Source organism: Myotis myotis, unplaced genomic scaffold (assembly GCF_014108235.1).
Source record: "Myotis myotis isolate mMyoMyo1 unplaced genomic scaffold, mMyoMyo1.p scaffold_m19_p_1, whole genome shotgun sequence".
Lineage (NCBI taxonomy): Eukaryota > Metazoa > Chordata > Mammalia > Chiroptera > Vespertilionidae > Myotis > Myotis myotis.
In genome coordinates this window covers 162755520-162777924 of record NW_023416313.1, presented here as the reverse complement: position 1 = coordinate 162777924, position 22405 = coordinate 162755520, and the positions used below count along the sequence as shown (strand labels likewise).

The 22405-nt window shown below is 45.4% G+C and overlaps 2 protein-coding genes across 3 annotated transcripts; both read left to right on the top strand.

The window, feature by feature from the left end:
- Nucleotides 1–908: 908 nt before the first annotated feature.
- LOC118665039 (tripartite motif-containing protein 60-like) lies at nucleotides 909–2279 on the top strand. Its single transcript, XM_036325881.1, has one exon. It carries the CDS (start codon nucleotides 909–911, stop codon nucleotides 2277–2279), a length of 1371 nt encoding a protein of 456 aa, XP_036181774.1.
- A 10499-nt stretch (nucleotides 2280–12778) lies between these two features.
- Nucleotides 12779–22192, top strand: PATL2 (PAT1 homolog 2). 2 transcript variants are annotated; one of them, XM_036299949.1, is made up of 11 exons: nucleotides 14730–15405; nucleotides 15608–15749; nucleotides 17680–17800; nucleotides 17900–17997; nucleotides 18290–18343; nucleotides 18431–18564; nucleotides 18692–18851; nucleotides 19324–19464; nucleotides 20509–20606; nucleotides 21174–21323; nucleotides 21988–22192. In XM_036299949.1, exons 2-11 carry the CDS (start codon nucleotides 15660–15662, stop codon nucleotides 22004–22006), a joined length of 1065 nt encoding a protein of 354 aa, XP_036155842.1. In that variant the 5' UTR covers nucleotides 14730–15405; nucleotides 15608–15659; the 3' UTR covers nucleotides 22007–22192. The 2 variants fall into 2 exon arrangements, with proteins under 2 accessions (XP_036155849.1, XP_036155842.1); XM_036299956.1 differs by lacking the exons at nucleotides 20509–20606; nucleotides 21174–21323; nucleotides 21988–22192 and adding exons at nucleotides 12779–12852; nucleotides 13897–13977 and having other exon boundaries at nucleotides 14717–14859; nucleotides 15328–15405; nucleotides 18692–19435.
- The last annotated feature ends 213 nt before the right edge of the window (nucleotides 22193–22405 follow it).

The window sequence follows — 22405 nt, the reverse complement described above, 5'->3', positions numbered from 1 at the left end:
GTTTCAGCCTCACTGGGACCGTCTCAGCCTCACAGGGGCCATTGTTTTAACTTTTTGCTAAAATTTATTTTATTGATTTCAGAGAGGAAGGGAGAAGGAGAGAAAGATAGAAACATCAGTGATGAGAGAGAATCATTGATCAGCTCCTGCACGCCCCCCTCTGGGGACTGAGCCCATAACCCTGGTATGTGCCCTTGTCTGGAATCAAACCTGGAACCCTTCACTTGCAGGCCAATGCTCTATCCTCTGATCCAAACAAGCCAGGAAAAGATTTTACCTTTAATTTCAGTTTCCTCCTCAGCAGAATGGGATTAAAGGGTGTAGGGAAGTTCAAGGGATGATTACAAAGGTGCAAATTAGATTATGCATATTAACAAGGTTAGTCCCCGGTAACCTTCTTATTCCCCTGGAGGAATAAGAGGAGATCACATCAAACAGACTTCTGAACATCCTCCTACCCCCACCCTGGCCCACGTGTCTCACCTCCAGGGAGGAGCCTTTGGTGGGTGAGGTCTTAAAGAGATTAACCCTCCTAGTGGTATATATAGGCCAGGCTCACATTACTAAGCATTCAACGGGTAGGAGACTGGCTTCAGAGACTCTTCTTGGAGAGACACTTCAGGGACTCACTCAAAGGAGCAGGCTCCAGAAACCACTTATGACTTGGGTGGTGCTTGGATTTTGACCAGAGTCCACAGCTGATCTTCACTTGGGGAACCTGACATTAACTACAGGAGTAGGTGACAGAAGACTGGACGTCAGCTGCCCACTGGAACTGTTCCTGGAAGCTCCTACTGATTTGCACAGAGAGGGAGGCCTGAGCAGACCTCAGCTTCTCACTTTTCCTCGCTCCTGGAGGATCGCACTGGCTGCAGGGAGTCTCTTCTGATAGACACCTTCACTGCACCATGGCCTTTGCAGCTTCCCTGGCCAAGCTCCAAGCAGAGGCCAGCTGTCCCATCTGCCTGGATTACCTGAGAGACCCAGTGACCACTGCCTGTGGGCACAACTTCTGTCCCTCCTGCATCCACCAGCGCTGGGAAGGTCTACAGGGCACCTTTCCCTGTCCTGTCTGCCTCCACCACTGCCCTGACAGGAGCTTGAAGAGGAACACCCATTTATGTTACATGACTGAGATTGTTAAGCAGATTCCCACCTCAGGGAGCCAGAGGAAAATGCAGGAAGAAATACCCCTGTGTGCGAAGCACAATGAGGTTCTGACCCTGTTCTGTGAGAAAAGCCTGGAGCTGCTGTGTGCCCAGTGCAAGGGCTCCTTAGACCCCCCGGATCAGCCCCTGATCCCCATTGAGGAAGCTGCAGCCAGTCACAGGGAGATCCTCAAAAGGCACATTGGGACCCTCACTAATAGCCTTGAAAATGCTGAAACTGTATATAAAAAACAAGATGAAAATACTTGGGAAGTAAAGAGAAAGATGGAAAAACGGATGGAGGAATTGGACTATGAATGTGAAGAAATTAAGAGTTTCTTAGAAGTAGAGCACAATGAAATTGATAAAGATCTACTTATGGAAGAGAATGATGCTCAAGAAAAACTAACTGAAAATGAAAGGCAAATTTCACACCATACGTTCAGGCTAAGCAGTCTGTTAAGTAAAACAGAAGAGAAGTGTTTGCAGACAGATGAGGATTTACTCGCAGGTATTGAAAGGATCCACAACAGCTATGGAAACCAAGAGACCCCAGCGGTGTTTTCATGTGAATTACAGAAGGAGATTTTCACTCTCCCCCCACATTACCTGGGCCTGCACAAAATGATTGGCACCTTTCAGGTAGAGTTGACACTGGATCCTGAAACTGCCCATCCAGACCTCATTATGTCAAGTGATAGAAAAAGTGTGACCTACAGGAGCCCAGATGGTCTTCCTAATCCCCAGGCACTGCCTTCTTCCCCAGCTGTCCTGAGTTCTGAGGAAATGGATGCTGGCAGGCATTTTTGGGCAGTAAAAGTAATAGGCGCAGGTGAATGTTTCTTAGGTGTGTGTAAAGAATCCTTCATCATAAATACTCCCATATCACCATCGGCAAACAATGGATACTGGCAACATCAGCTCTTGACTCGGACATGTGGCGTTGTCCCTACAGGACAACGGAAGATTGGCATTTTTCTGGACTATGAGTTGGGAGAGATTTCATTTTATAATTTGAATAACTGGTCATATATGTACGGAATCGCTGACAAATTTACAGAAAAACTTATTCCTTATTTCTCCATTGCATCTTCTTCAGACTCTCTTACAATCAGTATCATCAGAATCTAGTGATGACAATTTGGATGAAATTTTGTATGTGCTTATTTCCTCCCGTGTTATTAAAAGGAAAACATTAATAAAGATCCTGATTCCAAAAAAAAAAAAAGAAAGAAAGAAAGTAGCCAGGCTCCCCACACCCCCCCCCCCAAAAAAATAAGAATATATACTGCATGAACTCTTTATATAAAACTCTTTAGAAAAGGCAAACTAATCTATGTAACAGAAAGCAAATTAGTTTTTGAGGGCTGGGGGGGATCATCAGGAAAATTAAGAAACATGGGAGCTGATGGATATGCTCATTATCTCTAGTTTTATGATTATTTCATAGGTGTATATGTATATTAGAAGTTGTTAAATGATACACTTTAAGTGTAATTTATTGTATATCAATTATATATCAATAAAGCTTTTTTTTAAAAAAAAAAAAACCTATCAATACAGATGCCCATATTGTTGTTAGGCAAAAAACAAATGAAGTACTTAGGAAGAAAAGAAGACTATTAAAGTTGAGATACAATAGGAATAGGTTAAAGCTCGGATGTGTTGGGCTGCACCTGCGTGGATCTCGGGAATTTTCTGAGATGAGCTCATTCCAACAGCCAGAAGGTCAGGCCCACCCAAGAGGAGAGGAACAAGCATAGGTGGGACATCTGTGACAGGGCTTCCTCATTTGTTAGGTCGTTAATCCCTTGCAATTCAAAGTATGATCCATGCATCACTCCCATCAACACCACCTAGGAGTTCTTAGGAATGCAGACGCTTGGGCCCACTTCAGACCTACCAAACAAGAGTCTGCATTTTAACAACATCCCAGGTGATTCGCATACACGTTAAATGAGCAAAGCTGCTGACCCAAACTACACAAAAATTGAGAAGGTAGGTGTCGCTTCCATCCACACAAATAAGGAGACTAGACTCAGAGAAGTAAGATGCTTAACCACATTCACACTGAGTTGGGATTCAAACGCTGGTCTGATTCCAAAGGCCTCACAATTTCCACTGGATCATTTTCTGAGAAGAGGTACATGGAAGGAGTTTATTTGGGTGGGTTGGAGATCAAGATGAGGATTAAAAGCGTATGGGAAGGTGAGGAGAAGTCAAGAACCGTAGTACTACCGTGTTTAAAGTATTTTTAATTTTTAATTGTAAACCTAATACACAAATGTATGCCCATTGTAAAAAGGCAAACAACTCGAGGTCTACGGAGTGAAAGTGAAAATTCCCCTTATGGGTCTCCTCCCATCTCACTCTCCTCCCCTCAGAAACCAGTGTTAAAATTTGGTCCCTATCTCTCTTAGATCTTGTATTTAGTTTGGAAAGTGAGGAATTATTTTTAAATATATTTTATTGGTTTTTTACAGAGAGGAAGAGAGAGGGATAGAGAGTTAGAAACATCAATGAGAGAGAAACATTGATCTGCTGCCTCTTGCACAACCCCCTACAGGGGGTGTGCCTGCAAGCAAGGTACATGCCCTTGGCTGGAATCGAACCTGGGACCTTTCAGTCCGCAGGCAGATGCTCTATCCACTGAGCCAAACCAGTCAGGGCTGGAAAGTGAGGAATTTTTAAATTACAACTATGAAGAATATTATTTGCCTTTGCAAAGTCAAGTTTACCTGTTAGTTAACTAGGCTAGCCACACGGAGCATTTTGAACACACTCATGTTTGAGAGGGAGGGTTATCATCAGCTCAACAGCTGAGAGGGTAGAAGTTTCCCAAAGCCTGAACTGACCAGGAGATTTAGTTCTCTCCCTTCTATTACTGTCCCCACTGAGTTGGGTCAGCCCCTGATGGTACTGCCATTGCTGGACTATCTCATAGACACTATGAACCAAATGAGTCAAACTACTCTTGCTCCACTGGCTGTTGCCCAGGTTGAAGAGGTAATGAGAATAACAAAAGGAGCCCTCTAATCCCCAGGGCAAAGGTTCCTCAAAGTTTTGGCTTATTACTTCTTAACCTGGCCCTAACCTATTTGTCAAATCTCAGTGCTCATCACAATCACTCAGTCATTCAACAAACCTCTATTGAGCACCTTACTAGGTGCTGAACATTGAGCTGGTACTGGGGAAAATTCTTTCCTCAAGGTGCTCATAGGCTCTGGTTTATAGCCCTATAATAGATCATGATACCAGGGAAGCCACTACCTCCACCTGGAGGAGTTAAAGAGCCTGCAGAGGACTTTGGTGCCGAGGGGATAAACATGGACTTTAAACCATGATACAGGGGCCGATGGAGATAGAGTTGTTGTTTTTCTTTGTTGTTTGTCTTTTGGGCATTTTTTTTTTTGATACTTTAAAAAGCTTGTCCACATCGCTTTATTTTTTCTAATTATAAATTTTATATTCGTTATGGAAAGTTCAGACAATATAAGTAAGAATAAAGATAAAAATTTAAATTACCTGTTATCCTACCACCCAAAGATAACCACTGTTAATGAATTAAATGTTTGTTCCCAGATTTTGCCTATTCATATGTAGATATGTCTAGATATATGTGTTTAGAAATACGTAATCATTCTGCATATGTAGAGTATCCCCCCAAAATGTATACACACACTTTGAATAATTATAAAGGCAGTGTTTATTAAAATACATTTCATTTTCAAAATTGAGCTATCAGCTTTTAAAGTATGTATACATTTTTTGCCATATATATATAATTTTTTTACCAGCCTTTGTTTATTCTGGCCAAATTCATAGCTTGTTGCTTGCTCTATTGTCTTCAGCAGCAGCACTTGCTGTGCTGTAAACGCTGAGAGGAAGGAGGCTGGAAACAAGCGCCCTTACTTGGATTACTAAGCCAGAGAGCCTCTTACGCGCGTTATTTTGGATGTTGTCAAACACAGAGGTCGGTGTGTTAAAGGCAGTAAGCCTGACGGAACTCCCTGGCTTGGGGCATGCTTGTAAACTAGCAGCCACAGATTTCAGCTCCAACGCGGACCCCTTTCCTCCAGGCCCAAATGGCCCTTTTAACTGCATGCCTAGTCCCTTGCCTTCATCGCTTTTCTTTGGTTTCACCGAAGGAAGGCAGCCTGGACCAATTCAGCAGCAACATGGAGTCGGAGTGAGAGAGGCAGTTCTGGAAGGACTTGAACCAGTGACTCAGAGTCCACGTATGAAAATGCTGAGTTCTGCTTTGGACGTGAAGATGCCCCGCCCCACTCTTTCTGGACCCAGCGACCCAGAGCTGCGAGGAGACTGCTGCAGAGCCGACAACACTGCAATCTGTCTCCCTCGTGATCCTCCACTTTCATTATCACCTCTTTTTCAGCGTCTTGATATGGTCCCAGTTAGAGACTAGTTTGTTGTAGAAAAATGTGCCTGTTCACCATGCTCTTCTCCGTACGTCTCCGCATCTTCAACCGGCGCTCTGCCGGGACCACGGGGCTCCCAGCCCGGGCTCCGGGCTCCTGGCTCCCCGCGGCGCCCGGACTCCTCGGTCCGCCTGCATCTGGCCGCCGCTGGCGGTGCTGACCGAGCAGGAGACGCCCTCGCCCGTGAGGGACAGCCCAGCCGGGTGGCTGCTAGTGTGGCGTGCAGGGCCCGGGGTGGAAGCCCTCCGCGGAGAGGGTGGGGCGCCCCCTCCCCCCCCCCCCCCGCATATATTTTTTTGCAAACAGCATTTTTATTTACCTATATATCTTGGGCAATTTATTTCTATCGAGAGTTATATGTTTTTTTTCATGCTTTCATAGTATTCATTATATGAATATACCAATACTTTTTTTTTTTTTTTTTTAACAGAAATCTGTATCGGGGACAGTTCCGGTTTTTCCCTGTTGTAACATCCAGCACACTGTGAAACTGCCCGCCAGACTTAGTGCCAGGTTACATTCCACGGTAGAATAACAGAGGGAACTTCTCCCCCAACACCCTGTCCCAAGAGGGTTATTATCATGGAAAAATTGTATTTCCTTCTCTTGCTATGTAATTTTTTAAAAGGCAGTTAGGTTGAACAGTTTGTCACATGTTTCTCAGAATTTCCTGTTTGTGGTTCTGGCAGCCAAAGTCCCTAGTCACTAGAAACAGACACTGCCTGATGTAACAGAGAAGGAGCTTATCGAAGAATATTTGTTAAGCAAAATGTTATCAACTGCTAGGTGAAGGATGAACAGAGGTTAGTTTTATCGTTCTCTCAACTTTTTTTGTAGGATTGAAAGTTTTCAAAATAAAGTGTTAGGAGGAAGAGAGTCCTGAAGGGACAGAGGCCGAGGAGGTGTAGAACAGAAGTGACCATCCTGCTGCGACCTGGAGATCCTCAGCCAGCTTGAAGGAGTGCACACAATGAGTGCCAAGAGCCAGCTGGCTCCTGGTCCAGCCTCAGTCCTCCTCAACATATCCCTGATGGCCTCGCTGGAGATCAACTACCAGGGTTTAGATAGAGCAGGATAGGATGTTGATTTTTGTCTTGCCGCTCCAGGAAGTAACCCTCAGCTTTTGAACAGAGTAAATCAGGAGTACCCATGGTAGAAACTGAAGTTGATGACTGTAATATTTATTGCCCTTTCTGAAAGGTGACTTTCTTTTCATTAATCCTGGGTAACATGGAGAAACAGGAGCAAGAATAGGAGGGAATATATTATAGGTACAGATGTGTTGAATATGAAACCAGAGATATCCTGGAACCATCATCAGCATCAAGTCAGGGTTAAACAAATGGAGTCATATCCAAATTCTGCTTAGAGTATTTGAAGATCATGATTGAAATATACAATGGAGCTGCTTATTAATATATTTCTGGTCCACAAACAATTTAGTGGTGATGTCAGCCATTTAAGTTTTATGCTAAATCATTCATTTAAAGACTAGAGGCCCAGTGCATGCATTTGTGCATGGGTGGGGTCCAGCTGGCCCGCACCAATCGGGTCAATTAGGCCAGGCTGGCTGGGGGGAGGGGCTGCGGCCAGTTGGTGGGCTGGCCCCACCCATGGTCGAACTCCTGGTCAAACACCCAGTCGAGGGAACAATTTGCATATTAGCCTTTTATTACATAGGACTAGAGGCTTGATGCACGAAATTCATGCAGGGGGCTCAGGCCTAGCAGCCCCAGCTGCCCCAGCTGGCCCTCGCAGGCCCTCGCAGCCTCAGCCAGCTCTTGCAGCCCCAGCTTTGTCTGGAAGGTCGTTCAGAAGGATGTCTGGACAGTTGTTCTGCTGTTCAGTCTAATTAGCATGTTAGCTCTTTATTATATAGGATAAGTAGAATAGAACTTAAAACTCCAAACTATTTTAATGTTGAAGAAAAAAAAAAAAGGCTGGCCTAGCCGGTGTAGCTCAGTGGTTGAGCATCAATCTATGAACCGGGAGGTCACAGTTCAATACCTGATCAGGTCACGTACCCAGGTTGTGGGTTTGATCCCCAGTGTGGGGCTTGCAGAAGGCAGCCAATCAATGATTCTCTCTCATCATTGATATTTATCTCTCTCCCTTACTCTCTGAAATAAATAAAAATATATTTTTTAAGTAGGCTGAAAATGAAATAAACAGTTATAGTCAAGATCATTAATAGTTTCTTCCAACTTGTTTCAGGCAGTCTTCCATGTGAAACAAATGTAATTCAAATGTGAAAGTAAAGTCGCTTTTCAGCCTTTTGGCTAATATCAAGTGTAAATGTGAAAGTAAAGTCTTTACTTTTATCTGCTTAAGTAATCCTATTTATTCAAAAGCCAGAGAGCAGTAGCTGAAGAAATTATGTGAGTTGAAATGGAGAAACTTGGCTTGTTTGGTAGGAGAAAGATAAGGGGCAGTGAAAATAAGAAACAGGAACAAAAAAGGGATTTTGTTTGTAAAAAGTGAACACATCCTGACATTCCCATGCTATGCTATAAGAAAAAGAAAGAAGAAAAAATAGAGAAACTGAAGACAGAGTAGAGAAGCATGACTGAAGTGGCCGGAGGGCACAGGATCCAGAAAAAGAGGCTGGACTAGAATGAGGTGAGGAGGCCTGGGCCTGCACACATATATATTTCCTCCAACTATAAATTAAAGTAGATCAGCCCACATGGCCTCTGTTTTCTCCATAATGTAAGAGCTGAGGTGACAGCTGAAAATAAAGAGATGGGAGTCATACAGGGGACTTGAGGACACGATTATGTTTTAGAACACTGATGTTTGACGGAGGGAGAGGAAGTTAACAATGACAAAGAAAATAGTTTCACTTTCTTTAATGGCTGCAGATCTATTCCAGTTTCTTCTTGGGGTTGTATCATTAAATTATATAATTTCTAGGAATGTGTCCATTTCCTGTAAGTTCAAATTTATTGGCAACAGAGATGGAGATGGGTGTCCGTCAGGGCCCTGATAGGAAACAAATAGCACATCTGAGTCAGGTAGCTGAGGGGAATTTGGTGACAGGCACACTTACCAAAATGTGAGCAGGGTTCAGGGGAATTCATAAAGGAAAGTGAAGCACCGCTGGGGCTAGCAAGAGTGGGGAGCCTTTGCCACGCCTAGGCCTCAAGAGGCAAGAAGAAAGCAGATACAGATCTCAGAGAGAGTGGATATGATTCAGGAGAGGGCTGCCACCCTGGCGCCCAAGTGAAATAGAGGTTGAAATTATCTGCCTACCAGGCAGCCTTCTCTGTCCCCAGGTTTTGGTAATGGCTCCATCCTCTGGCCCTTGACCTAAAGTGGTAACCGCCAACTATTACGAGTCCCAGGGTACTGTACTATTCCTTATATTGGTGCTATATTCTTTCTACACCTTTATAAATACCTCTTTATTAAATCCTACTCAAATTACCCAATTTTAGTGAACTGTCTACTTCCTGCAAAATCTCTGACTTATGTGTGTGTGTGTTTTTAAAGACCAATAAAATAGACAAACTGGAAAGAAGGAAAAAGAGGGGATAATAAATATTGTTAGGAATGAAAGGGGGACAAAGTACAGATTTAAGCATGGATTTAAAAAATACCCTCATACTATGAACAACTTTATGCCAATAAATTTGAACTTATAAGAAATGGACACATTCCTAGAAATTATATAATTTAATAGCACAACCCCAAGAAGAAACTGGAAACTGGAATAGATCTACAGCCATTAAAGAAACTGAAACTATGGATTAAAAATATCCCCATAAGAAATAAAAAGAAAGAAAAGAAATATCCCCATACAAGTAGAACAGGCCTTCAGTGTTTTATTCAGCAAACGTAAACATTTCTAATGTATTTTAAAAAATATTTTTAATTGATTTCAGAGAGGAAGGGAGAGGGAGAGAAAGATAGAAATATCAATGATGACAGAATCATTGATTGGCTGCCTCCTGCAGGCCCCACATGGGATTGAGCCTGCAACCTGGGCATGTGCCCTTGACTCGAATCAAATTTGGGACCAGTCAGTCCGCAGGCCGACACTCGATCCACTGAGCCAAACCGGCTAGGGCTCTAATGTATTTTTGATCCAACAATCCTGTTTACCTGTCTGTAGTTCTTATTCTTCTGGAAGCTCTAAGAGGCCCTGGGTGGCATCTGCCTATTCATTGCTGTACCCCAAGTGTAGCACAGATTAAGTAGCACAGTTAGTCTATGGCAGGAGATTAGGAAATGTAAGGGGCCAGTAGACACATATGACTTCAGGCAAAGGTAGGGGACGTTCACAAAAGCCACTAGGCCCCAAATGAAATTTCAAACAGCCAAGGCAAAGCTGTTATCTTGAAGACTAAACCCTATTTCACCTTCTAGGTACCAGTAGGTATAACAAGTCCCTTCACAATGAAAATCAGCATGCAGCAAGTGGCTCTCTCTCTATAACAATAACTCACTCTGGAACACTGAACTTCTCCATTTGGCTCTTTTGTTAATAATACCAAAGTGAACTGTTAGGAAGTTCATGAGAGCTGAGTAACATTACCCGAAAGGCCTGAACCCAATTCTAATACAGTGGGGCCTTGACTTACGAGTGTCCTGACTAACGAGTTTTTCGAGATACGAGCCATCTCTCAGCCGATTTTTTGCTTTGAGTTGCGAGCTAAAATTCGGGTTATGAGCCAGCTTCAGATACCCCACCGCTAGTTGGCGCAGCGAACGTCACAGTGAACGCCACAACATCAGCCCAGCATCACGTGTCTCACTCGTTCACTTTTTGATTTGACATACGAGTAACTTGAGTTATGAGCTCCGTCACGGAACGAATTAAACTCGTAAGTCAAGGCCCCACTGTATTTGAAAAGTTTTTCAGTAACTTTCAAGCTCCTTAAAATGTCCTCCTATCCATATAGTTCTGACTTACAGCAAATCTTTTGAAACAAATATTTTTATTTAGGGGCACCAAGAATCATAGTCCTGCCCTGGCCGGTGTGGCTCATTTGGTTGGAGCATGATCCCATGCACTGAAGGGTCCCGGGTTTGATTCCCAGTTAGGGCGCATACACAGGTTGTGGGTTCGATCCCTGGTCGGGGCGCATGTGGGAGGCAACCGATCAATGTTTCTCTCCCTCCCTCTCCTTTCCTTTCTCTCTAAAATCAATGAAAACATATTTTAAAAGAGAAAAGAAAAAAGAATCATAGTCCTATAACCAGCATGATAGGGCCCTAACTTCCCTTCTCAATGTAGAGAAATTAGCTTTTTTTTACTTATATACAGAAGTTCTACAAAGTCTTGTGTGGTTTTAGCTGAATACAGGATGTGGGCACAGAATCTGCATCACTTAGGAGTTAGATAATGTTCAGGTGGGTCTTGGGTTTTGTCTACTGGTAGTACTAATATGTGTTTTTGTTGTTACTGTTTTCTTTTTACTCCTCAGCTTCTGAACCAGTTTTCCATTAGAGCAGCCAAGGAGATGCAAGATTGTCTGTGTAATTCATGCAAAAACGTTTTTAATTTGAAGATCTGGCTTCTAAATTCACAGGGGTCCCTCATCAGTCAGAGCTGGGTAGCAGTTCACGGGACGAGGTGAAGGGCAAGCATCACCAGGTGGGCCGCAGGGATCCACAAGTGTCCTGAAGCGCTGAGAACTTGGTTGTTAGGTAATCTCCCCAGGATCCACCAATTTTCCTAACCAATTTTGATGGAGCAAAACTACGCATTAAAGGAAACAAAACCTCACAAAGTTCCTATGAAGGGGGTGGGAAACAGGGATTCTTTTAAATATCTGCTCCCAAACATAAACCCCAATAAACTGAACTCAAACCTTGAATGGTTAAAACTGCAGTTTATTTTTCTAGCCCCTTCAAGAGTTTTCCTTACCATAAGATTATGTTCTCATTATTTCTATCAAGATGCTGTGTTTGGGGGATGCTGGCCCTTTAACAAGAGAGTAAGGGAGGGTTTGGGACTCTTAAAGCCAGGGGCAGCAAGCCAGCACTGGCCCAGGCTGCCATGGCTAAAGTGAGCAGAAAGGACAGCAGCAGTCAGGTGGTGGGTGTCAGCAGCAAGGCCGCTGTGGGGCCCCTCCGCACAGAGGGAGGCTGGTGGTGTTTGTGGGGGTGATTTTCCAACTCCTAGCCCTGTCCCTACCTTCCGGGCTTTTGCTGGACAGCTGCCTAGAGCTGGGTTGATGAGGTCAGAGGTTGGGGGTTTCAGGCAGCCTCACTCCTCAAGATCCTGGGCCAGTACTCCCTTGACAACCTTGCTGGGGGACAGTCAGGTTTTAGGGTGCCACGCCATCTTTACTGAGGAGGCTGGTACCTCTGGGTCTCTTCCCTGTCCCAGATTTGCCTTCCAGAGGCTGACAGTGCTCTCTCACCAGCCGTGGAGGAAGTCTGCCAGCCTGCAAAGATGACATGTCTTGAAGGTATCACTAAGGGAGCCATAGTATTTGGATAGAAAGCCTGGGGGTGCAGAGACTTACTCTTCTGGTTCGGTGGATGGACATGGGCTTGCTTGTCCAGAATCATTGGGAATGATTCCAAAGTCGTCTACTTGTTAGCTATATCATGCTGGGTGACTGAAATCACTTTTCCGGGACCCCCTTTCTCACTTCATAGTGAAATGATCAACAACAGGCTTGTATGATGGTTGTGAGAGATGAATGGACATATACATGGAAAGTCTCTGGCACACAGTAGGGTTAAATTTGCAGTGAGTCAGGACAGCTGGAAATTGGTTGCTTAAAGAGGCGTAGAAAGGGCTGTTAGGTGGAGGAGAGCAGGTGGAGAAGCCTGTGGTGATGCCTAATGAGGCAATTAAAGAGGGGATGCAGAAAGTCAGGTGTCTGGCACCTGCCAGGTTCCGTTTGCTCTAGTCCGGGACAGGTAGGGGTCCTCTGGGGTATGGAGGCTGAGCTGAACCTTAGAACAGGAGGCGTTGTTTGAAAGTAGTGCTGAAGACGGCTCATGGACAGAAGTGCTACTGAGAAGCACTCTCTAGACCTAACTCCTCACACCTGCCCTCTCCCTTTCCCTCCCCGCCGCTTACTTCCTCAGGCCCCCACTCAAACCAAGGCCCAGACAAGTCCTGTGGCCCCGTGGCTCCTGAGGAGGAGCTGGTGTCTGCCTCCCAATTGGAGGAGGAGGAAGAAAATGAGGAGGAAGAGGAGGATCTGGATCCAGATCTAGCCACGGACCTGGAGGAGGGAGTGGATGAAGAGGAGGAAGAGCTCGGGGATCCAGCTATCCTCAGTGCTGTCACTAACACCCAGGTACCACGGCAGGAGAGGCTGGAGGGACGGTTGCCCGAAGTGTTTGTGGCTCACAGACTGTGGTTAACATTTCTCTCTTCTTCTCCCCTTTCTAAGATAGGACCTGGGTTAATACTTTCTATTTCAGGCTTGAACCTGAGTAGGGACTCTCTTTTTCCTTCTCTTTCCTCCTGTCACCCACTTAGTTTCTGATGCTATCTTCATCTTAGAATCCAGATCCTAACCCTGGCCAGTGTGGATCAGTTGATAGGGCATCGTACTGTGCACGAAAGGTCAGGGTACATGCCTGGGTTTCGGGCTGGATCCCTTGTAAGGGGAGTGTAGGAGGCAGCTGATTGATGTTTCACTTCACATTGATGTTTCTGTCTCTCTCCCTCTCCCACCCTTTCCCTTCCTCTCTCTCTAAAAATTAATAATGGGGGGAAGGGGGAGTCCTATCAGGGCTAGGCACCATCCATAGGCGCTGGCCCTGCTCCTGGGCTGAAGACGGGTCATCTTTGACCCTGGGCTCCTGTGTCTCAGCAGTCCATTCCTGATATTTATTTACTCCCTTGGATTCTCACCACCAGTGGAGAGAGACAATGATTCCCATATAGAATGAAGGGACTCAGATCTTCCTTCAACCTACTCCTGAGATACCAGTGTTGCTTCCCTTAGGAAAGGACAGGGGTCCTGGCCCAGCTGACTTTGACTATGAGGGAGGGCCAGGCTGCCTTTGTCCTGGGTGTTGGAAATGGTGGCCACCCTCTATGGCAGTGGTTCTCAACCTTCTGGCCCTTTAAATACAGTTCCTCATGTTGTGACCCAACCATAAAATTATTTTCGTTGCTACTTCATAACTGTAATGTTGCTACTGTTATGAATCGTAATGTAAATATCTGATATGCAGGATGGTCTTAGGCGACCCCTGTGAAAGGGTCATTCGACCGCCAAAGGGGTCGCGACCCACAGGTTGAGAACCGCTGCTCTATGGACACCATAGATAAACTTAGAAGACACCACAGAGGTTCATTTGAGTCTGGCTTTCCTCCCCTCTCATTCCAGAGAGGTTTTCCAAGCTCTCCTGGAATCAAGGCCTCTGGTGTGCTGGGGATGTCACCTGCCTCCTTGCACTTTCTATGGCAGGTGAGTAGCTCCAGTCTTCACAGTGTGAGAAAGTGACTGGGTGCTGAGAAGGAGCAAGCCGAGTGTCCTTTATTTCCGTTGTTTAGTCTGCTCTTGACCTTGATTGGAGATGAAACATCCAAAGTGAGAAATAGGCATAGGAGGTGGGAGACACTGATCATGCAGGGAAGCTTGGTTAGTGACAGATGGAACTGGGACAACTGGCCATTTACAAGAAAAAGGACAAACTAGGTTCCTACTTCCACTTCCCTGCATTTCAGCACATAAGCAGCACTGAGCTTAGGACTAGAAAGAGCATTTGCCCTTCAATTAACGGCATAATGAGAACGTGGTCTGGGATGGAAGAAATGCAGGAAATACTGCAGGGAGAAGAGAAGGAAACTGCGATTCTGAGGTGAGTCAGAAAAGAGACAGCTAAGCATTGTCCCAGTGGCTGAAGGGACAAGACGGTCACAGAGAGGAGAGGAAGAGGTGTTGGCTGACCAGACAGGAGGAAAAGCACAGGCCCCCACATTGTCAGGGACTGGAGAGCTGCTCCCTAGGGGGTGAAACCCTGTTGGAAACAAAGACAGGATCCACAGTCTGGTGACCTCACAGTTGGCTTGAAGTTCCCCCACGACAGCAAAATGTCCAGGGAGGGTCTTGGGAGAAAAGGCAGGCGAGAATGCAGAGGCAGGAAAGGGACTTGGCAGCAAGAGCAGCATTCTGTTTCTGGAGATGCCTCTTTAATTCCTCTTAGACCCTGGACTACTTGTCGCCAGTTCCTTTCCGGCCTACACTTCCCCGTGCCAGCTCTCCAGTGCGGCACTTTGGACCTCGACTGCTCCCACCAGACCCATATGTCTTCTGCAGCCCACCAACCTCATGGTCTCCTAGGTTCAGGTACTGGTTCTGGGTGCCAGACACCCCAGCACCCACAACAGTCTGAGTTCTCCAGAGGTCCCTGGCTGAGGAGGAGTGGGGGACACTACCAGCAACCACAGAAATATGCTTATAGAAACTTAATAAGGAAAGTCTGCGGTAGAGTCCCTCAGAGATGAGGAAATGGAGGCTCAGGGAGACTAAAATAACTTACTTCAGGGTTAACTGACAGCAGAACAGAGATCAGGACTAGAACTCTAGACAACCAGGCAGAATGGTTTTCTACTGTGTTGAGATTTCCTACAGCCAAATTGCAGAAAAGTATATCTGGGAGGAGAATGTGAGCTAGGATTGTGATGTTTCATGTGACTTTGGGGAAGCACAGAAAGAGTTCCCTTAGATGTCCAGCTGAGGTTACCAGAGGCTAAATGAGTGGAGGGGGCAGGGAGCTGAGACCCTGCCTTCAGCCAGCCCAAGTTTCTTTCTAAGCCTTCCCAGTCATCTGACCCAGCTCCACCCTCAACACCAACGGATCTTGCAGCTGCAGAAGCACAGTCGAACACCAAGGTAAAACCTAGACCAGGACCGGGGTTGAAAGCAGCTCATCTTTGTGCTGGGTTTTTCCCCCCAAGTCCCTGCACAATTAAGAATCCTATAGTGCTGCCCACCTCTGCACCTTCTCCCATCCTTACCAGACAGCTCCACTCCCTTGGGAAGTTCACGGTGGCAGGGTGGGTGGGTCTGAAGGGATGCTCCTCCTGGCTTAAAGGCCCCCAGCCAAGAAGCCCTGGTCTCGGCAGTCAGACACCTATGCTAACCTCATGACCCGCAAAGAGAAGGACTGGGTGATAAAAGTGCAGATGGTTCAGCTGCAGAGTGAGAAGCCCTGCCTGGATGACTATTACTACCAGGTGAGCCCCGTGTGCTCTTCCCAGCCTTTAACCTTGGGGTTGAAAGGTCCTGGACTCCACGGGCCCTCTCAGGTTCTCTCTTCAGCTCATAGGGGCCATATTTCTAAAGTTGACATCCCAACCCCATTCACCTCTCTGTTCTCCTGCATTCAGCCCAATGGGGTTGTGTACAATTTCCCAAATACACTCTGCGATTTTGTCTCTATCCTTTGCCAATAATTTCCCCTATTCAGCCTGAGAATATAGACTTTTACACCTTTGTACACTTTTGTGAGTCTTTAGAAATGTCATTATAAACATTCATCTACTTAACTTTATTCTTTTTTTAAAATATATTTTATTGATTTTTTACAGAGAGGAAGGGAGAGAGATAGAGAGTTAGAAACATCAATGAGAGAGAAACATTGATCAGCTGCCTCCCGCACATCTCCTACTGGGGATGTGCCCGCAACCCAGGTACATGCCCTTGACCGGAATTGAACCTGGGACCTTTCAGTCCGCAGGCCGATGCTCTATCCACTGACTCAAACCGGTTTCGGCTTAACTTTATTATTTTAGATAAAAAATACAAGGATCTTAGAAATAGTAGGATTTGATTTGTTGAATTGAACAAATGATGGCAAACATTTTGACTCACCTCCTCCTGTTTCCTATCTACCCTCTATTACGGGACACATCTTTGTTTATGGGTTTTGGGGTTGTCAAAGCTTTGTCTCACTTTTCTCCTCAACCTCCATGAGCCCGCTACCGAAGTTCCCACTTTTATCTCCTTCCTATTTAGTTTCTTTTTTTTCTTTCTACCCTGGTTCAAAAATCCCCTCTTTCTGTCAAGATCACTGAAAGTGAAATTGTTTTATATTCTGGCCTTTTTTTTTTTAAATATATTTTATTGATTTTTTACAGAGAGGAAGGGAGAGGGGTAGAGAGTCAGAAACACCGATCAGCTGCCTCCTGCACACCCCCTACTGGGGATGTGCCCACAACCAAGATGCATGCCCTTGACCCGAATCGAACCTGGGACCCTTGAGTCCGCAGGCCGACGCTCTATCCACTGACCCAATACGGTCAGGGCTATTCTGGCCTTTTTTGTTCTGCTCCTAAATAGAGGAGCTTTATTCAAATCCTTGTTTGTCTCGGTCAGTGGCTTTATTTCAGCTTGGATTTTACATATTTCTTTAAGAGAATATCAGAGCTGCTGGGAAAATCCTCAGAAGTATAAACTGGCCAATTGACAACAGTGCTATCTCTGTACTTCAAGCTACTGGTGGTCTCCATGCCACCAGATAAGGTGACTTTGGAAAGCACAGGCAGAATCACAAAATCAAAACGGGGGGTGGAGGATATATGATGGGTAGTGTATAACTTGGGAACAAGGAATGCAGGAAGGTTGCAGATGCTGGGACAGGTTTGCTTCCTGGCTCTACACTTCTCTCTCTGCCTCTGCCTTTCTATCAGACCTGGAAGTGGTACCTGGCTCTTTTTTTTTTTTTTTTTTTTGAGAGAGAGAGAGAGAGAGAGAGAGAGAGAGAGAGAGAGAGAGAGAGACATAAGGGAGAGAGATAAAAACATTAATTGGCTGCCTCTTGCATGCCCCCTACTGGGGATTGAGCTTGCAACCTGGGCATGTGCCCTGACCTGGAATTGAACCCGTGACCTCTTGGTTCATGGGTCAACACTCAGCCACTGAGCCACCCAGCTGGCCAGTACCTTGCTCTTGAAGTCCTTGGTATGAGGATCCCATGAATGGTAGCATGAGACCTAGGGTGTTTAAGGTACTTTAGAATGATTGCAAATATGGCTTACGGTGCCAGGAACATTTCTGGAATAGATGCTATAGGAAAAGGTGCGTTAAGACGTTGCACTTGAGAACCTTAATTCTAAATTCAGAACACGAGTACTGTATCCATTTTTACATTCCATGGGCTCTCAGAAATATTATCAGAAACTAGAGAAGAAGGAGACAGATGAAGAGCTGCTTGGACAAAGGAGCAAGGTGGAGTCCCTCAAGCTGGTAACACCTTACATTCAGAAGGCAGAGGCTTACGAGTCAGGTAGGCCCAGGGCTGACCTGCTGGGTTGGGCTGACCATCTGGGTGGACAGAGGGTAGAAAGGAGAGGGAAATATGCCTGTCTTGACTCCTTTCCTGCAGTGGTTCGATTCGAGGGTTCCCTGGGCCAGGTGGCCATGTCAACGTGTTTTAGCCCTCGCAGAGCTATTGATGCTGTACCCCATGGAACTCCAGAACCGGTAGGAATGTCGTCTTCCCAGAACCCTTTTTTCTCCTCCCTGTTATGGAGAAGAGTCTCTTTTTTTTTTTTCGGTGAGGATTTTTGTCTTTATTCGATGATCTTAAACAAATGACTGTGAAACCTGGAGAAGAGTCTTAAGCATCATCATGCTTGAGTTCAGATTGTGACCTAAGAGAGGGAGAAGTGTGATCAGACTTTGTGTTAGTCTTTCCAGCTCAATGTTTAGCTCCCCTGAGGTCTGGGTTGCTGCTGTGGAGGTGTGGCTGATGGCTGGGGACTCTTTCTTCTAGGAGATAGGAGCTGCAAGCAGCCAGAGGCTTCGGGTGTTGTCCTGGATTGAGAAGGTGAGATGAGTTCCTAACTACTCCTTGAAAATGGGATATTGCTCAAATTGACCTCTTCTTCCTCTTTTCCCACCCTCAAATTCCCAGATGTTTCTTCAGTTACTAGAGATAGAGGAGGGCCAGAAGAATGGGCCTCCACAGTCCTGCTACTCTGAGCAGCAGAGAAACCAGGTTGAGAAGCTCTTCCAGGCCTTAAAGACCCAGGAGCAGGACAACCTGGAGTGAGCGTGGGAGGTCATCCCTCCGCCCAGGAAGGGGAGGATCAGCAAATTTGCTTTAGCTGCTCCTTTCTGGCATGTAGCCCTCTCCGTTACGTACAGCCCTGAAAATACTCTATCTCACTCGTAGGGAGGCAGCAGATGGCTTCCTGCAGGTGCTGTCAGTGAGGAAGGGGAAAGCCCTAGTGGCCCGGCTGCTCCCCTTCCTGCCCCGGGATCTAGCTGTCAGCCTTCTTCTGGCGATCATCCACCATCTGCCACTCCTGGTCAAGAGGGATGCAGCTGATCAGGTACTGTGGCACCAAGTGGAGAAGAGGATGATTTCACGGATGAGATAGGGATCTTTTCTCCTCTTCCAGTTCCCACCCCCAGAGATGCCAGAGAAGGCTGGGCAGTGAGGGGTGTCGACCCTGCCACCTCAGGTGAGGGAGTTACAGAATAAACTATAGGAACAGCTGATCATCTTTAGGTGTAATGAACACAAGAAAATATACAGGTGTGAGTGTGCTGTGGAGGGTGAGAAAATAAGGACTCCCTGACAAGTATTGAGCCCTGTATCTACTTAGGGAAGGCATCCTAGAACAAGTAGGTATTGAAGGACCAGTGTTGGTGATGGAGGGGCATTAGTGGTGATAGGTCTGGTAAATAACCTGACCAGGTAGGTGATCAAGGCAGGTCAGCAAGAAAAGGGATGGAAGGCAAGGTGGGAGGAGGTGAAGTTGTAATAAAGTCTGAGAGAGGCACTCACTGACCTTCCTGTAGGTCCTACAAATGTTATTCAAGCCTCTGGGCAAATATATCAGACACTTGACCTTCCAAGAACTCCTCCAAGGACTTCAGGGACTAATGCTGCTTCCACCTGGCTCCTCAGAGCGGCCAGTCACTGTGGTGCTTCAGAATCAGGTAATATATCTGGGAGGCTTTTTTTTTCTTTTTCTGGGAGGCTTTTGTCTTTCCATAGATCAGTGGTTCTCAACCTTCCTAATGCCACGACCCTTTAATACAGTTCCTCATGTTGTGGTGACCCCCAATTTCATTGTTACAAATTGAACATAATTAAAGCATAGTGACTAATCACAAAAACAATATGTAATTATATATGTGTTTTCTGATGGTCTTAGGCTACCCCTGTGAAAGGGTCATTCAACCCCCAAAGGGGCCGCGACCCACAGGTTGAGAACTGCTGCCATAGATGGTCTCCAGGCTGTTATCACTGGCAAGGAATAAATGAGGGAATGTTTTCATCTCTGCAGTCTCCTCCTCTCCCCCGTTTATCCTTTCCAGTGCTTATCAACTTCTAGTGAGCATTAGGATCACCTTGGGCCCACTGCCTGAGTCATTGAGTAGACCGGGGTGGGGCCCACACATCTGCTCTCCTAAAAAGCTCTCTGGTGATGGTGCTGCTGTAGACCTCTAGAGCAGAAGTCACTAAAGTTTTAATAGAAATAAATTCTGACCCATATCACCTAAGTGTGTATTTATAAGCAGTTTATATGTAACACTATACTAATATTAGGCACGTAATAAATACACAAGTAGAACATTTTAAAAGATGAGACTAGATATGAAGTTCTGATATCTTCTAATATGCCAGTGGATTGTCTTATGAACCTCTCTCTGAAGCTCTTTCCTAAAACAGTGCTTCTTAAAGTGTGGTCAGCAGACAACCTGCATCAGATTCCCAGGTCCATTCCTAATTTACAGACTCTGGGGGCAGAACTCATGAGTGTGCATCTAGTACACTCCCCAGAAGAATCTTCAGGGCAGTTCAGAGCAGTGAAAGGTCTGAGAGTTCTTCGGCCAGCCAGTGTAAACTCTGACCAGTTGTACGGGTGTTGGACTCCATTTGTGCACGTAAACTTGTCCTTTTAGTTGGGAAGACAGAGCCAGGTAAGCACCGGATGCCTTGGATGAACTCATTTCCCCTGGGTACTTTATCACTTGCAGTTTGGAATATCTTTGCTCTACACCCTGCTGAGTCATGGGGCACAGCTGGTATCCCTGGATCCATCCCTGGAGGAACCCAGCAGTGACCATACAGCTTGGTAAGATCATAATGACCTGTACGTATTATTTCAGTACATCTGGGATGTATAGGCTGGGCCAGATGAGATATTTCCTGAGTAGTGTATTCAAACATCAGGCAAGAAGTTGGTCAAAGGGAAAATTCCCAGAGTTGTAGCTGCTCTGCCTTTTCCCCTCCTTATAGTCCCCTAGAGTTTATTTTCCATGGGAGGCAGTGTAACATAGTAATTAAGGGGACAAGCTTTAGCATCAAACAGATCTACGTTTGAATTTTGCCTCCATCACTTATTAGCACTCTAAGTTTTGGGAATGTTACTTAACCTTTTCTTAGCCTGTTTCCTCATTTACAAACTAGGGATCTAGGGATGACAGTACTAGCCCCTTAGAGTTCTTAAGATTTAAGAAAAATGATGTGTAAAGCATTAAGCTGTGCCCCGGCATATGTCAAATGTGCAAATGTTCTCCCTTATTTGCTACATGCATAGAGGGTGATGGTGGTGTTAAACGGTAATAAGGATCTTGGCTTTGGGTCTGTTTCCTGCATAAATACAAATACTTTGATGTATTTCCTCCTCTCTGGTCTCCAGGACAGACATAGTGATTTTGATCGCCTGGGAAATAGCTCAGATGCCTACAGCCTCTTTGGCTGAACCCCTAGCCTTTCCCACCAACCTCCTTCCCCTGTTCTGTCGCCACGTGGACAAACAACTGATACAGCAGCTAGAGGCTACAATGCAGTAAGTTATGGCAGAAACAAGGTCAATGCCCCTTGTTCAAGCCCAATCTAGGGTCTATCATTTACTTCTCTATTTCTTTTAAACCAAGAGCATGGACAATAGCTTGCTTTTATTATTTTTTTAATATATTTTTATTGATTTCAAAGAGCAAGGGAGAGGGAGATAGAAACATCAATGATGAGAGAGAATCATTGATCAGCTGCCTCCTGCACATCCCACACTGGGGATCGAGCCCATAACCAGGGCATGTGCCCTGACAAGAAATGGAGCCGTAGCCTCCTGGTTCATAGGTTGACTGTCAACCACTGAGCCACGCCTGTTGGGCGAGAATAGCTTGTTTTCAGAAGTAGTTCCAGACACTGGCAATTACTGAGTAAAGAGTCTACCTCAAGTTAGGACCCTATGGTATCTTCAAATAAACCGTTGAATTGATTCCCAGGTGCTTTGGTCACTTATGCTATTTGAGGGCAAGACTTAATTTGAGAAATTGAATCGTTAATTCAAGAAATATTTGAGGGACAACTATTCAAAAACATAAACACGAACAACACGGAGGCCATCTCTTTCCTCAGAATTTACCATCTGCTGGAGTCAGATGTTAATTAAATCACCTAATACTTTAGAAAATGTAATTGTTTGCAGTTAACATCTGTTCCCTTTGTAGGCTTGCCTGGATCTACTGATCTCATTGTTCTGGAATACGGACATGTGGGGAAAGTTTAATCATCAGACACTAGCTGTGCGAGCTATGTCTACAGGGATCCAAGAGTCTGAAGACATTTCTTATGCCTTGATACATTGGAGGACCCTACCCAAAACATTTTCTTAGCTGTCTTCAAAAACCTGAGTGATGTGCCTAAAAAGGCATGGCATAATAAGGTATAATTAAAGAGATAATGATGTGTTGAAACTTGTTTGTAAGAGAAAGTACCCCTAGATGAGCTATGATGGTTGAATATACATATACACATCTCTTTGGGGATCTGAAATGTTTGGTTTAACTTGACAAACAAGGTTATCAGCAAAGACTGGAGTGCCTTTATGAACCAGGCACCGTTTTAGGCGTCAGGGTTCCAGTGGTA

What these genes read in the sequence shown, in the direction of transcription:
- LOC118665039 (XM_036325881.1), top strand. Translation starts at nt 909, where the DNA reads ATGGCCTTTGCAGCTTCCCTGGCCAAGCTCCAAGCAGAGGCCAGCTGT.
- PATL2 (XM_036299949.1), top strand. Translation starts at nt 15,660, where the DNA reads ATGACCCGCAAAGAGAAGGACTGGGTGATAAAAGTGCAGATGGTTCAG. An exon ending in TGGATGACTATTACTACCAG is followed by an intron (nt 15,750 to 17,679) that starts GTGAGCCCCGTG and finishes ATGGGCTCTCAG; the next exon opens with AAATATTATCAGAAACTAGA. An exon ending in AGCAGTGACCATACAGCTTG is followed by an intron (nt 20,607 to 21,173) that starts GTAAGATCATAA and finishes TCTGGTCTCCAG; the next exon opens with GACAGACATAGTGATTTTGA.